Source organism: Clupea harengus, chromosome 8, assembly GCF_900700415.2.
Source record: "Clupea harengus chromosome 8, Ch_v2.0.2, whole genome shotgun sequence".
Taxonomy (NCBI): Eukaryota; Metazoa; Chordata; class Actinopteri; order Clupeiformes; family Clupeidae; genus Clupea; species Clupea harengus.
In genome coordinates, this window is record NC_045159.1 from 14,291,140 (window position 1) to 14,306,317 (window position 15,178).

At 41.9% G+C, this 15,178-nt stretch overlaps 1 protein-coding gene across 1 annotated transcript in view; it reads left to right on the forward strand.

Moving 5' to 3' along the window:
- Positions 1-15,178, forward strand: part of ar (androgen receptor) — a 31,060-nt gene that overhangs the window by 7,954 nt on the left and 7,928 nt on the right. Inside the window, exons 2-7 of the mRNA XM_012822987.2 lie at positions 1,587-1,738; positions 4,858-4,974; positions 10,049-10,333; positions 10,501-10,645; positions 12,239-12,369; positions 12,736-12,887. Coding sequence (XP_012678441.2) covers positions 1,587-1,738; positions 4,858-4,974; positions 10,049-10,333; positions 10,501-10,645; positions 12,239-12,369; positions 12,736-12,887 — 982 coding nt within the window. The remainder of the gene's footprint in view (positions 1-1,586; positions 1,739-4,857; positions 4,975-10,048; positions 10,334-10,500; positions 10,646-12,238; positions 12,370-12,735; positions 12,888-15,178) is intronic.

Genomic DNA, 15,178 nt, shown 5'->3' on the forward strand with positions numbered 1-15,178 from the left:
AGAAATGGCCAGTGTGTTATGCTTGGTAAAGTTTTGACCTTATCTTTTCCTCATCCTTGACTTTTAAAGTTGAATGTCCTTGATTAATCGTTATGTCTGCACAAAGTGTCTCTCCCTTTTCTTCATCCTTCGCACACACACTCTCACACACACACACACCCATGCACACACACACACACACACACACACACACACACACACACACACACACACACACACACCCACCCACACCCACACACCCACACACACACACACACACACACACACACACACACGCACATTCCCTCTGACCTTGATTTCTCACTGTCATGGATGGTCTCTTGCCCTAATGAACCCCCACTCATCTCTGCTGATCTACTATTTACTCGTTCCTCAACCTTCTGTCCGACTCCTCTCCTCTCTTTTTGTGTTCTTCACTCCTCTCCTGCCTTCTCTCTCTTTCCCTCCACCTCTGACCTTTCCTCTGTCTTTTTCCTTCTCATTTCTCCTTTGCTCAGCTTGTGCCATCTTCACTTCCTTTCTCTTCACTCACTTTCTCTCATTCTCATCTCCCCTTCTTTCCTCTCCTGCCCTGTTCTTTTTCACTTTAGAGAGATAAAGGTGTTTATCATTTCATGGAACCTGGAACCATGTGCATAGAAGTACTTCAGTCATCAGTTGTTGTATTTGTTTGTGTGTTTGTGTATTTGTGTGCTTGTGTTTGTATGCTTGTTATTAGTCTGTGGGTTCAATTTCACTGAGTGTATTTTTAGAAGAGGAACATTTCACTTACGAGACATACCTTACGTAGTGTTTGGATGTCTTACCCTCTGCCCAAGTACTATCAAGCAGGGCCTCATCCAGATTATTACGTGGTTATTGATTTTTGAATTAGTAGAATTCAATTTACTACAATTTACAAACACCCCCTGTCAAATACTGAAAAATACACGCCATCCCTCCTGTACAGGGAGTCATTTTTTTTTTTTGACAGATACATAAATATGTCGAAAATATACATGACGTTGTTGCTTAAGAATAGGTTGTAGGCTTTAGACATGAAGTCTGTGCCTCCATCACAACCACTGAGATATATTAGTTTCCGATTTCTTTCTCCCAAATCCAACCCCAAATAAGCATCTCTCCAGTTTTCGAGAATCCCAAGTCCATAGCTGATGCCATATGACAAAATAGATTACGACGAGTGACTAAATGACATCACACACACATGCTAGAGCAAACAGACACCGCAGCAAACACAACAATGGTTTTGTTTGTATTAGCGATGAACTATGAACATACTCAATTAAAGCTTTGGGGATTGGATCTTATCAAATACAATGTTAACTTAAGAGTTTACAATAAGTTTGATATGCACTCCCAGAACAGTATTAGAATATACATTTATTGTATTTGTATTGCACACCATTGATGTTTACATAGCAATTACTGATGTAAGGAATTTTAAGGAGTAATTTGTTTTCTTTCTAGTAAGCAGATATCATTTCAATTCCGATTGCAGTGCCTGTTTGAATATCTTAATCTTTGCTACTTTGTGTTTGTGTGTGTGTGTGTGTGTGTGTGTGTGTGTGTGTGTGTGTGTGAAGGTTTGATGGAGGGCGCGAGCACATGTTTCCCATGGAGTTTTTTTTCCCGCCCAACCGTACCTGTCTCATTTGCTCCGACGAGGCGTCTGGATGCCATTACGGAGCTCTCACTTGTGGCAGCTGCAAGGTGTTCTTCAAGAGAGCAGCAGAAGGTAACACGCACACACACACACACACACACACACACACACGCTCACACGCACACACACACACACACACACACACACACACACACACACACACACACACACACATACAGTTGTGTATCATGTAACTGTACAGTTTAAAAATCAACCCCCTTTTGATATATATCACTACTGTATTTAAAGGTTGAATGAATATCATATTTGCAGGAATACTGATGCTAACAAAAACAGCTGACCCTGTGACCTCTGGTGTTTTAATTATCTTGTCATAGTCAGTATCTGCTTTACACATGGACTTTGATCCACTATAAGTCTGAACTAATCAAAACATACTCAGAAATGCAGTCTTTAGCACAGACAAGCACATTTAGCTGGATCTTTTGGCTATATCTCTGTAGCTGACCATATTTGACCAGCACTCCTGATATAGTGTACCGTAGAGTTTACCTGTGTCTGTCGATCTTTACATTCATTCACATACCCTTAAAATGGGAATCAGTGGTAATGTCATATGATAGAAAGCAATTGACCTTTCAGTCAAGATATGTGAGTCATTCCATGTCAAGTGTACGAAAGGCTCCCGCTCGACCGTCTCAGATTTGGCTGAAAAAATTCAAGGTTGTTCATACACTTCTTAATAGGTTTAGTCCTAAATATTAGCTCTCTACTCCCAATAGTTTTGACACAAAAAAATGTTTTAGCAACTAAGTTATGTCCATTTTCAGACTCTTTTTAAGCAGCGTTTTCTGAAGAGCCATTTTAACTACAAAAGTATTTAAGCTAGCTCCTTCAAACTTTCTAGGCTTAAAATCTGCTACCATTACTTGAAGAATATGGACTTCCAAGGGTGTGGCTTGGGTATATCATAGTATTCGGGGTGCTTGAATTTGCTCGAAAATTGTACTCTACGCTCTGTGGCAGCATCTTTGAAGGCCTGTGGAAAGCTCAATGTTAAAGCTAGAGACTTGATATTATACACAGACCTTCCTATGTATACTGTCCCTATGTGATGAATGGTCTGGAAGATATTAAAATTTGAAAATGGATGAAAACCCATTTTGTGCTATTTTTGGCATCTACCAACATGAAACTAACTGTTTTGGAAAGATTAGATATTTGTTCTTAACATATCAAACATTTGTGATGGTGTTCTGCCTCATTTTCTCAAAATCAATTTTTGAAAATTTGGGATTTTTGTACACGCCCAGCATTCAATGACCTATGGAAGCATATTCAAATGCTAACAAAATGCACTACGTTTATGCCACAGAGCTTAAACTGCACAAAATGCTGTGTTTGATTCATGTTAAATTATAGTTGAAGGATAAAGCATTGTTAGTCCTCAGATTTTGAAATATTTGAACCCTTGTTCAAATATATAGAGTATAGCAACCGTTTAATTTGTCTTTGCAGGGTTGTCAATTCTAACAATAATTGGCTAGCCAGAAAAGTCAGTTAGGTAAAGTAATAATGAGGAGTGTATACGCTTTTGTACGGAATTTGCATTAACATTCTGGCTGCTACGACTAAATCATACATCCTGTTTTTGATAAACTTGTTTTTAATGCATAAACACCAGATATTCACTTTGGATGTAATACGGTTGTTCAGGTCTGACTGTGTACAAAGCTTAAGCATATCCTAAGATTTAGCCAAGGCTGTGGATTAAGAATTTCATAAGATTTAAAAATAGGCTTGTTTGTGGATGTGAACTGGGCTGGCATTGTCTCCAAACTAATAGGAATGAAATATGTTTTCATAGCCAGGTGACTTATTATCCAGAGATAAGTCTCCCAAAGAAGGAAAGATCAGTTTATCCCAATATGAAGATGAAAGTGACGAATTTTAATTATAACAGTTAATATATAATTATTTCCTTCACTTTCTGCTTGGCTTCCTGGCTCTGCATATGATGTTTATATACCAGTCACTACATCAAGTGTAGTTTGCACTTTTTTTATTGAAAAAATGTTTTTTATTTATCAAGGGTAGGGTAGGGTTAGGGAAGCCATGCTCAGACTTTTACTTGGGGTCCCCAGAGTCCCCAGGTCCACTTTGAATGGCAAGTGAACGGCACCAACAGTGGCAGTGACTAGGGCATACCTTTTCTTATTTATTTGGTTCATCTTATCAGCAGTGGCTTGAGATAACTGATAAGCTGCTTGCGACTCCTGCTTCATCTGGGTCACGTACTTCAAATGTGACAAAGGTGACGTGTTATCTGCTGCAACGCCAAAGCAGATATCTACAGTAAGCCAGGCTTCCCTACCAAACATTAGAAAATAGGGTGAGTACCCAGTAGCCTCATTAGGAGTACAGTTATATGCATGCACCAAATGTGTAATGTGCTGGCTCTATTTGGACTTTTGGTAAGACTCAAGAGTACCTAACATATACAACAAAGTCCTACTGAACCACTCAGGTTGGGAGTCTCCCTGTGGGTGAGGGGAACGTTCTCGACGTTCTTCACCCCTTCACCCCATGGTCAACATCTCAGTCACCAATCTACTTTTAAAATCCCTACTCTTGTCTGAGTACATGTGAGTGGGTAAACCGTAATGAATAAAATACTTTTCTTTACTGTAGTCTTCCCTATGGTATTTCCGAATATGGAAAGAGGAGCCGCTCTTTTAGGAAGTGTTTTCCTCTTGATGCACCGCTCACAAGACTGTGAAACTGCTTAGGTGGCAGTAGTTGCCTCACATGCTAGTCACCCTGCTTAATTGTCCTGTACTGACTCGGTTAGTGGCAGGAGTTACGTTAGCTACACTCAAAAGTCTGTTCATTTGAGACGCCAGTTCCTCCTTCCTCAAACCATTCAACCCAGGTGTCACCAAAGTCATCAACACTTGGGGAACAGCAGCAGTGGCAACAGAAACCTTTGCACTTTCTCTTGCACTCACCCAATGCTCCTCTTTTCTCACTTCTTGCATCAGCTGAGAGAAGGTATTATGTGTATTTATGGATGCCATTTAGAGGATGCCTTTCGTCTGCAAGAAGGAACTTCATATGTACACACATTTACTGTACACATTTTTGTAGCCCAACTAAAAGTTCTCCCTATCTCTCTGTCTTTCTCCTCCACTCTCCCACACCCTCTCTGCCTGTCTGTCCATCACTGTCAGGTAAACAGAAGTACCTCTGTGCGAGCAGAAATGACTGCACCATCGACAAGCTGAGGAGGAAGAACTGTCCATCCTGTCGCCTGAGGAGATGCTTCGAGGCAGGCATGAGTCTTGGAGGTAAAGCATGGCGCAGGCTTTCCCTTATGGTCACTGGTCATCTCAGTGTAGTGTTCACTGAGAACAGCCTTTTCGGAGAATTATCCTCTTTTTGTTTACCAACTTTTGAGTTATTCATGTTTTTCATTCATGATTTTACCCAAATCACAATAGTTTCGAAACAAAAGAGGAGTTCTTTTATTCATATTTCATAAAAAACAATTGCGGAACTGAAGCAGTTTTGCAGATTTTGCTATGCTCTCATTTAGTTTAACTGTGAAGATAGGTATATAACAACTGTGCTGTTACGATAGAGCAAGAGAGAGAAACTTTGATGGTAAAATTCATGTCAGGAAATAAATGACTTTCTTGGTAGAAAAAGCTCCTGCAATTTAGCTGTTGAAGTCCCTTCTCTCTCTCTCTCTCTCTCTCTCTCTCTCTCTCTCTCTCTCTCACTCTCTTTAACATCATCACACACCCGCACACACATACACACCCACACACACATACACACATGCACACACACACACACACACACACACACACACACACGCACACACACACACACACACACACACACACACACACACACACACATACCCACACACACGCACACGCACACACACACACATCAAATCTTTTGATCTTCAAATCTTGATCTCACTATAGTAATACATAATCTCTCAGGTTTTTCTGTGGGTGTGTATGACTATCTCTCCCTCAGTACCCCCCCCCCCCCCCCCCTCCAGACAGACGGACACTACTCAGAGATAAGTATGGCATCAAGGGGTCAGACTGAGAGCCAGCTACCTGACAGCCTGCCAGTAATTCGCCCCCATTCCTTCCTCCTCCTTCACCTTCACAAAGAGCCTCAGAAGCCTGGTCTCTAAAGATGGCCACCCCAATGGCAGCCATAGTCCTCTATTGAATGTTCACCCTTATCGTTGTTCTGTGAATCGTGGGGAGGGAGGGAGTGTTGCAGATGGGTGGGTGGGTGTGACTGCTACACTGGAAGGATAACAGTCACTGAAATGGGGGTAATTTGGCCACCAGCAACTGAATGAGGGTTGGGGTGGAAATGCAGCATAATTGCTTCTGAACACCCCCTCTTCCTGGTTCTCCTCTAAATCCCCGTAAAATAGCTCCTTTCCCCTCCTTCTGCTCCTTTCAGTGGCCTTACTAAAAGGCCCAGCTAGCTAAAAATGGTGTGGTGCGCCATCTTCCCACCCGACATTTTTTTTCTTTTCTTTCTGTTCCTGGGTTCTTCAGTCTTTTGCTCTGTCTTTATCGCTTTACCTTGTCGTGATCATGGTCCCACTTTTCTTATCTTTCGTTTCCTGCTCTCCATCTTTTCATGTCAACAAGGCTCTTTCTTGGAAATGTGTGAGCAATTTTATCATAATGTCATGGCCAAAATGAAACCCATGAATTCATGTAGACCTTGATCCAGGAAATTTTATTGAAGTACCTAAATATTTATGGTACATATTTTAGTTGTGTATCACAGCTCAAATATCTAAACAAACAATCATAATAATGAAATTAGTATGTCATCATAAAAATTTGCTATAGAATGCCATCTTTATGTTTTGTTTCTAATAACAGCCTGGGATGAGACACAAAAGGAAACACAAATATGCTCATGTGGTAATTAACCTACCCTCTGCAGTCATCTGCAGAGTGATGTTGGTGGCATAGGGCAGGGAACAGAACTAGCTCTGTTCAAATGCCATGCAGTAACCTGTTAGTTGTCATATTTGGCGGGTGTCGTACTTGCCATCAGCTTGCCGAGTTGGTCTCTAAGACAATACTAATGGAGATCAAATTAAGAAACATTCTTAATCAAGCACTGTTATCTATGCTCGTGTCTCTCTATCTGCCTCTGTCCCTTTCCACATGTCCCATGTTCCACTCTGTCCCTTTTCCATGTAATACTTGATAATCAAGCCAGCACTGGAAAAGGATTACAAAACAAACCTTGGTGCATTTCATATCCCTTCCACAGTTCTGTCCAGCCTGTCATGTTGATCATAGTTGAGTGACATTTTGGGATGCACACTGCCTAACTTTGAGCTCTGCATTTGAATGGCTTGAATGATGAGGTTAACCAGACACTCTTGGATAGGAATACCTATCATATGTAACGCTGTGCAGGTTGGTCAATAAGCCTGGCTGACAGATGTGGATGAGCAAGCTTTGTGTGTGTGTGTGTGTGTGTGTGTTTGTTTTGTATGTTTATGAGTGAGTGTGGCAGCAGATACTGCAAGGTCAGTGTGAAGTGGTTTAGTCATTATGCAGCCTTTAGGAGTCACTCTAGCATTTAGCTGTTCGAGAAATCCAATCTGCATGGGCAACCACACCCTTATTGGGTTAGCATATTCAGCATTTGGGTGCAAGACGGAATGAAAGATAGAGAGAAAGTGATTAAGAGAGAATGAGAGAGGAGGAGGACTGAGAGAAAGAGAGAGGGAGACTTCTGAAAATAGTTAATGATCCCAAGGCCATTTGATTGCTGCGTATACAATGCCATTAAGTCAACGTAGGCGGTAGGCTTGCGTTGAAAGGTCAGTGCAACCTGACCTATTTACCAGATTGGCACAGCCGAATACGTCCGTGCATTCGACCTGTTCAGCAGTACCAGGAGGAATTTTTAATCATCTCTGCCTATGAATCACTAAGATTGACTGCAGTCTCGTTCATTAACTGTGGGATATAGATATTATCCGTGGGTAAATCAGACACTCGTGCTGTTTCAACATTCTTGGTTTTCTAAAATGCCTGTGATAATTGCTGGATTATGAGTTTCTGAGTTTGTAATATTGTTCCATTTTAAATTACTGAGAAAGCACCCCTTCTTGGAAAGCTCTTCAGCTTTGAAAATGTATTTAGGCTATTTATGTAGTTATTGATTAAGGTCCAATTTTGGTGCTGTTAGACAAACTCTCTCTCTCTCTCTCGCGCTCGCTCGCTCTCTCGCTCTCACTCTCTCTCTCTCTCTTTCTCGCTTTATCTGTCTCTGTCTCTCTCACACACACACTGGCGATTTGTCAATATGACCCTATATTATCACACATTTGCCTCACTCAACGGTCTTACTGGCACACTCTGCATGCTTTTTTCCATGCTTTACTTTCCACCCTTAAGTGTTTCATATGCTAAAAATGTGTTTGAAGCACAGTGCTTGTTCTAGCTGGCCTTTGTCTCCGCCCCAGGTTTTTGGGGGTTAGAGCTCTTCTGACTTTGAAGTTGTGCCCTGCCCATTTACATATGAGGGACTAGAATAAAGCCACATGTGGAGGATATGTGGATGTGTGAGTCTATCGGACACCTGAGAATGGAGTTAGGAGACAGTGGATTCTCGTTTGATAGTGGACGAAGTCTGACGACAGTTGCTTGTTAACTGGAATCTCTTGACCAGGAGAGTCACTCTTCCTCCCGCTCTACTTGTATACATAGACAGCCCTCTGCCCTTGTATCCCTTCAATCAAATTCTGCTGCTGTATGTGTGTGTTGGGTCTCTGTGTATGTGTGTATGTATGTGTGTTATGTGAGACTGTACACTCAGTTGGCATTTACCCAGTCACCTCCCATTCAGGCCTGCTGTATCCATGGCTCCTAAGGAGCTCTGACTCAATATTTGTCAGTCTTCGCTGGTGCCCTCAAATCATAAGTCAGTGAGGTCACTGGATATTTTACAAATGACAGTTTAAAAACAGTTAACCTTTTGTGCAAAATGCACTACATACTTCACCCAAAACTTTCCTAACACAGTCAAACATCAAGCAAGTGCAACACAAGACAAAGCAAGACAGCAAATGAGTTACTGAATAGTCCAGCAGAAAGTAGCCCCCTAGCTGGTGGCTCCAGAAACTCCATAGTGTTACTTTAATACGACCATCCGGTCAAGGCCTTGGCAGCGTGATGGTACTATTATCACAGTATAAAGTAGCTGTGAAACTCCCTGAACTTAATTGCATTTTTGAAAAGCAACAAGTTACTTATACACATGCAAACTGCCATTTTGTTATCTGTAGTTTTGTGTTTTTAGTATTGTTTTCCTTAGATGTCATGATATGTCCAGCAGTTTATAGGTAGTGTGTGGCTGTTGCTCCTGTAGCGGACACAGTGGCAGCAGCAATGTGGGAGTTGCAACTACGGCTTTAACCAGCACGTCCATTAGGGAAGTGCTGTACAGAGTTCTGAAGACTGTTCCTCGTGGCAGAAGCTTTCTAGATGCGACCCAGGGGGTAATATGATACAGTATATGATTCACTGCTGCAGTCTGATGCAGAAACACTTCAGATTTTGAAAGAGATACAGGCTCCATCTTGACTGGGCATTTTCGTTTTTTGGAATAGTTTTTGTATCTTTTCTTGTGTGACTCAGTGACCCAGTTTTGACAATGTTAATATTTATGCAGGCTTCACTCTTTACTAGAGACAGCCAGCCAAATTCCTCTTGGTTGTGCTCGACCTTAAGGCGAAGTTGTGGAGCCGTTGAGCAGACTTGAGCATAGGAGAAAGTATGTGGTCGTGTGCCCGGCCAGGAAAGGCCTCATCTCCCAGGCTTTAGAGTACTTACACTGTAAATCAAGTGTTAATCCCTTGGGCCATCAGTATTGGCCAATAGTAAGCCCCGATCCCTTCACCCCAAAGCTGGTTTTTTTTTTTTAAAGCAAAAATGTTTTATGCATCTGTTATCAAATGGAGGGATCAGTCCACATCACCTGTCCGGCACTGTGAAAAGCATTATACAGTTGTTAATTTACTGTATAACCCTATACAACCGTGCCACACACACACACACACCACATGTGCACATGCCCACGCCCACCCCCTCTCCCTCAAGCTCAGTGTCATGACTAAGTAAAAAGGAATTGTGTTTTATGCCAGTCTGTTTCTGAGACACTTGTGTGTGTGTGTGTGTGTGTGTGTGTGTGTGTGTGTGTGTGTAATTGTGTAATTGTGTGAACAAGAGTGAGGGAAAGGAGAGAGAAAAAGGAAATTGAGTTTTATATTAGAACTCCTTTAAAGCGTGACACACACAGCACAATTGCCAAATCAAACGCTGTTTTCTCTTTCCCTCCACCGTAAAGCGCGCAAGCTGAAGAAGATTGGCCAGGTGAGGGCCCCGGAGGAGGAGGACGCGGTGGCGCAGGTCCCCACCGTTGAGGCGCCCAGGATGGTCTCCCCCAAGCCCACGCTGTCCTTCCACTCCCAGCTGGTCTTCCTGAACATCCTGCACTCCATCGAGCCAGAGGTGGTGAACGCTGGCCACGACCACAGCCAGCCCGACTCGGCCGGCGCCCTGCTCTCCAGCCTCAACGAGCTCGGCGAGAGGCACCTCGTCAAGGTGGTCAAGTGGGCCAAGGGACTTCCAGGTAAACTGTGTACTTGCAGTCAAAAGTATAAAAGCCATGTCTAAATGCAAATGTAATTATTAAATTGGCGTAATGTTTTATTTTGTGTATATTTACCAGATATATGATCAAAATCAAATTTACAGCTAATGTTTGACTTATAGACATATGTGTGTTTTGTCTGTCAGGGTTTCGTAATCTACACGTCGACGACCAGATGACGGTGATACAGCATGCTTGGATGGGAGTGATGGTCTTCGCCATGGGGTGGAGATCCTTCAAGAACGTCAATGCCAAGATGCTCTACTTCGCCCCTGACCTCATCTTCAATGAGTACGTTCAGCTCCCATTCCCTCCGTCTCTCAGTCTCAGTGTCTCAGCCATCCGATGAAATGATGTTTGTGCTCCTCAGCAGTTCTAACTGTGGTCTACTCTCACTGTGTTATTAGCCTCTGTTGCTCTCTGTTGCTGTTTGCTGATTTCTTTTTCCATGTTCTCACATCCTCTCACAAACACACACACACACACACACACACACACACACACACACACACATACACATGCACATGCACACACAGAAATCAGAGACATACACTAAGACACAATCTCTCACACACACACATACACACGCACATGCACACACAAAAATCAGAAACATACACTAAGACACAAACTCTCTCTCTCTCTCTCTCTCTCTCTCTCACTCTCTTTAACATCATCACACACCCGCACACACACACACACACACACACACACACACACACACACACACACACACACACACACACACACACACACACACACACACACACACACACAGACAGATGTCTTGTATCTCCCATTAATGAGTTGCCATGCTGCCCCTGCAGCTGTTGGGGGAATGACTCATAATACACACAGTCTGATTAGACTGAGTCCCCTCTTTGTGTTGCCTTGCCACTGGCACTGCCTGAGAAGATTGGATTCATCTCTTAGTAGCATCTTCCATGGCCTCCATCTCTACATATCACAAAAGGCCTGATGATATTTCTTCATATTGTGGTATACTCCTTATAGAAAGACTGGCATTTTTCTCTGGCATACTTATTAGATTTTTAGAAAAGGGTTTTGAGGTTTGTATTGTTATTGTTATTGTATTATTTTGGTTATTTCGTAGTGGAAATTGACACTGTTGTATGTGTTGTCTGAGTTGTGTTCTGATTACTCTGTCAAATTATTCTGTAATCACACATAATGGCTCTAGCTTAATGTGACCCATTCTTCCTAATCACCTCAGTTGTAACAAGCTGTTCATTAGCTGAGTTAGAGTACAGCACATTCAGTCACACTCATTCACACAAACATAAACATTTCGCAATTTGTTTGTATACAAATATTTTGTGCGTAAAAGGACCATCTGATGTGGGTGTTTGAAGTGTGGCACATGTGCATAAAATGAGTATCTGTCATATAATTGCATATAAAAGGTTTAGTGTTGCTATGAAGATACATAAGCTTAACCTGTTCAGTGCTCTGTTAAAGTAAAATTGATTGATATCTTATCAAGGCATCTTGACTTGTTGGCTGTAATTGCAGGTAGTCGGATTATTTATTATAAGATCTCTTTTAGCACAAGTGCCAAAAATGCTTTCACAATACAGCAAGCTGTTGGCACAGAAATGTGTAAATGCATACTCTGACACCGTGAGGAGACTAGTGTGGTTAGTACAGTGTGCTGTGCTACTCAACTTCATTTGACATGTTATGCCACTTCAAACCAGTACCACACCTAACTTTGTGGATGAGCCTTATAAGCTTATTCATATTTCTCCTCATCAATCTGTCTCCTCTCCTCTCCTCTCCCCCAACCTCCTCTCTCTTTCTTGTTTTTCTTCCTATCTCTCTCTCTCTCTCTCTCTCTCTCTCTCTGTCTTCACTCTGTTTCAGGCAGAGAATGCTTATCTCAAGCATGTACGAGCAGTGCGTGCAGATGAAGCACTTCTCCCAGGAGTTTGCGCTCCTGCAGGTGACTGAGGAGGAGTTCCTCTGCATGAAGGCCCTCGTCCTCTTCAGCATCAGTGAGTGCTACAGCGCAGCCGCATATTGGTACACCCCCCCCCCCCACACACACACACACACACACACACACACACACACACACACATTCCTCTAGCACAATACTAGTGTGTTGTGATGCACATTAATCGTGTAATTAATAAGTTAGACTTATAGATCTATGGAATCTTGTAGATCAGTGATCTTCACTCAGTAAACAGCACAGTTGTTGCTGCGACTGTAAGAGTTTGTTCAGGCAGGAGAGCTCTTACTGCAATTTACCCATCACCACCTCCTCCCATAATGTGTGGAAATGATAAAAATGTTCTGCCACACTTGTTCTGTCTCTCTCTTTCTCATTCCGTCTCCACCTGTCTTTTGGGTTTCAGTTCCAACAGAAGGTCTAAAGACTCAGAAGTATTTTGACGAATTGCGTTTAACCTACATCAATGAGCTGAATCGCTTGATAAGTGTCGCCAGGAAGACTAACTGTGCCCAACGCTTCAACCAGCTCACCCAACTCATGGACTCCCTGCAACCGGTTTGTCACCTCTTTGATATTCATGACACACGTGTGTTTTACCAGTTTCCATCAAACCTGTGCTTAGTGGGGCTGCACAGTCTGTATCTGCTTGAAACTGGCTGAGTAGAGATAGAAAAAGAGGGGGAGGTCTTTTGGCAAAAGGGGTATGTAATATATGATACATACAAAATTGATTGAGGATAAGGTGGGGAGACAACATTCAAATATTGAAGAACAGCTTAGTGGGTATACAGTGTGCTCGTGAGGTTACTATTACAAGGGTAAGTAGAGTAATGGAGCAGAAAACTATATCGATGGTGGCAATTATTTACAATGCAGGAAAATGCTAGCACAGAGTATGGCATATAATAAGTGTATGACAGTGTGGCTGGGGGGGTTAGTAGGCGTAGGCCAAGGGTTTCTACAGTAGATCAGGTGGAGAAATGACAGCAGCATCCCACAGCGAAGACAGTCTAGGCTAAAAGGGGAGGAAAGAGACAAAGTGAGTGAGTTCGGCGTATGCTGTACCCAAAATCCATAAAGGCACTCCTTCAGGGTACAACATGCGCTGTCTGTAGCCCCCTCCAGCTAAACACAACAACATGGCCGGCTAGAAGAAGTGAAGAATGTTGCGACAGGTGACAGGTTTTTGATGCATTATTCATGACTATGGGATGCAGAATCTCTTTAGTGGTGATTTATTTGAATATGGAAAGGGTGCCTGCATCTCGGATAGAAGCAGGAATATTATTCCACAGAATGGGGGCGTGATCGCAGAAGGCTCTGCCTCCTATTGTGCTTTTTGATATTTTTGGAATTACAAGGAGACCTGCTCTCTGGGAACGAAGTGCTCTTGGAGCATAGGGAACAACTAATTCCTTAAGGTCATTTGGAGCTGAGCTGTTTAGGGCTTTGTAGAAGGAGTACTTAATTCTACTCAATTGAAATCAATTCTACAGGTAGCTAGAGGAAAGTACAGGTGAGATATGTTCATATTTTTTAGTTCCAGTGAGTGTGGGAGCAGCACTTTCTGTTTAAGTTGGAAGGTCTTAATTGAGTTGTTGCTACATCTGGACAGGAGAGCATTGCAGTACTCTAGTCACGAGGTAATAAAAGCGTGGATTCGTTTTTCTGCATCTTGGAGGGATAGGACTCTTCGGATTTTGGCAATATTGCATATGAAAAAATTATGTATTTGAGATCTGTTTAATGTGTGAGTTAAGTTGGAGGTCTTGGTTGATAATTACAATTATTATTAAAAACTAGAAAATGCATTTCCTGAAGGAAATACCAGTGCATGAAATGCAAAAGTTAAGAAAGGAAGAAGAAAAGAAAGAAGAGTGAAAGAAGGAAAGAAGAAAGGAAAGAAGAGTAAAAGAAGGAAAGAAGAAAGAAAAGAAGTGAAGAAAAGAAAGAAGAGTGGAAGAAGGAAAGAAGAAAAGAAAGAAGAGTGAAAGAAGGAAAGAAGAGTGAAAAAAGAGTGGAAGAAGGAAAGAAGAAAAGAAAGAAGAGTGAAAGAAGGAAAGAAGAGTGGAAGAAGGAAAGAAGAGTGGAGGAAGGAAAGAAGAAAGGAAAGAAGAGTGAAGAAAGGAAAGAAGAGTGGAAGAAGGAAAGAAGAGTGGAAGAAAGGAAAGAAGAGTGAACAAGAGTGGCTCTGGATAAAGACAGTAAAGAGAGAGTGAAGAGGAAAAATATTGAAAGAAGGACAGAAAAATGGAGCGAAGCAGAGAGATGGAGCGTGAGAGAAAGTAGACTGAGAGAGATGAAGAGAAAGATGGAGAGAAAAAAAAGTAGAGTATGAAAGGTGTCTTTACAAGACCCACGCGACAAATTTCGAATGAAGTTTCTACGTTAAGCGGTTCGAGCTGAATTAAGCGCAGAAGTCGGTACAAAGAATAAGAAGAAGAAGTATAAGAAACGAAGGAATAACAATACAGGGCATTTCATGCACTGTAATTAAGGCGCAGAAAAAGGTAAAAAGAATAATAAGAATAAGAAAAGTTTGGATAACAATGCAGGGCATTTCATGCACTGTAATAAGAAACGAAGGAATAACAATACAGGGCATTTCATGCACTGTAATAAGAAGTATAAGAAGCCTAGGAATAACAATACAGGGCATTTCATGCACTGTAATAATAATAATAAGAAGAAGTATAAGATGCCTAGGAATAACAATACAGGGCATTTCATGCACTGTAATAAGAAGTATAAGAAACGAAGGAATAACAATACAGGGCATTCATGCACTGTAATGACAGGTGTGCATGTGAACTGTCTGCCTGCATTCCTGATCCTGTATTTCAGGG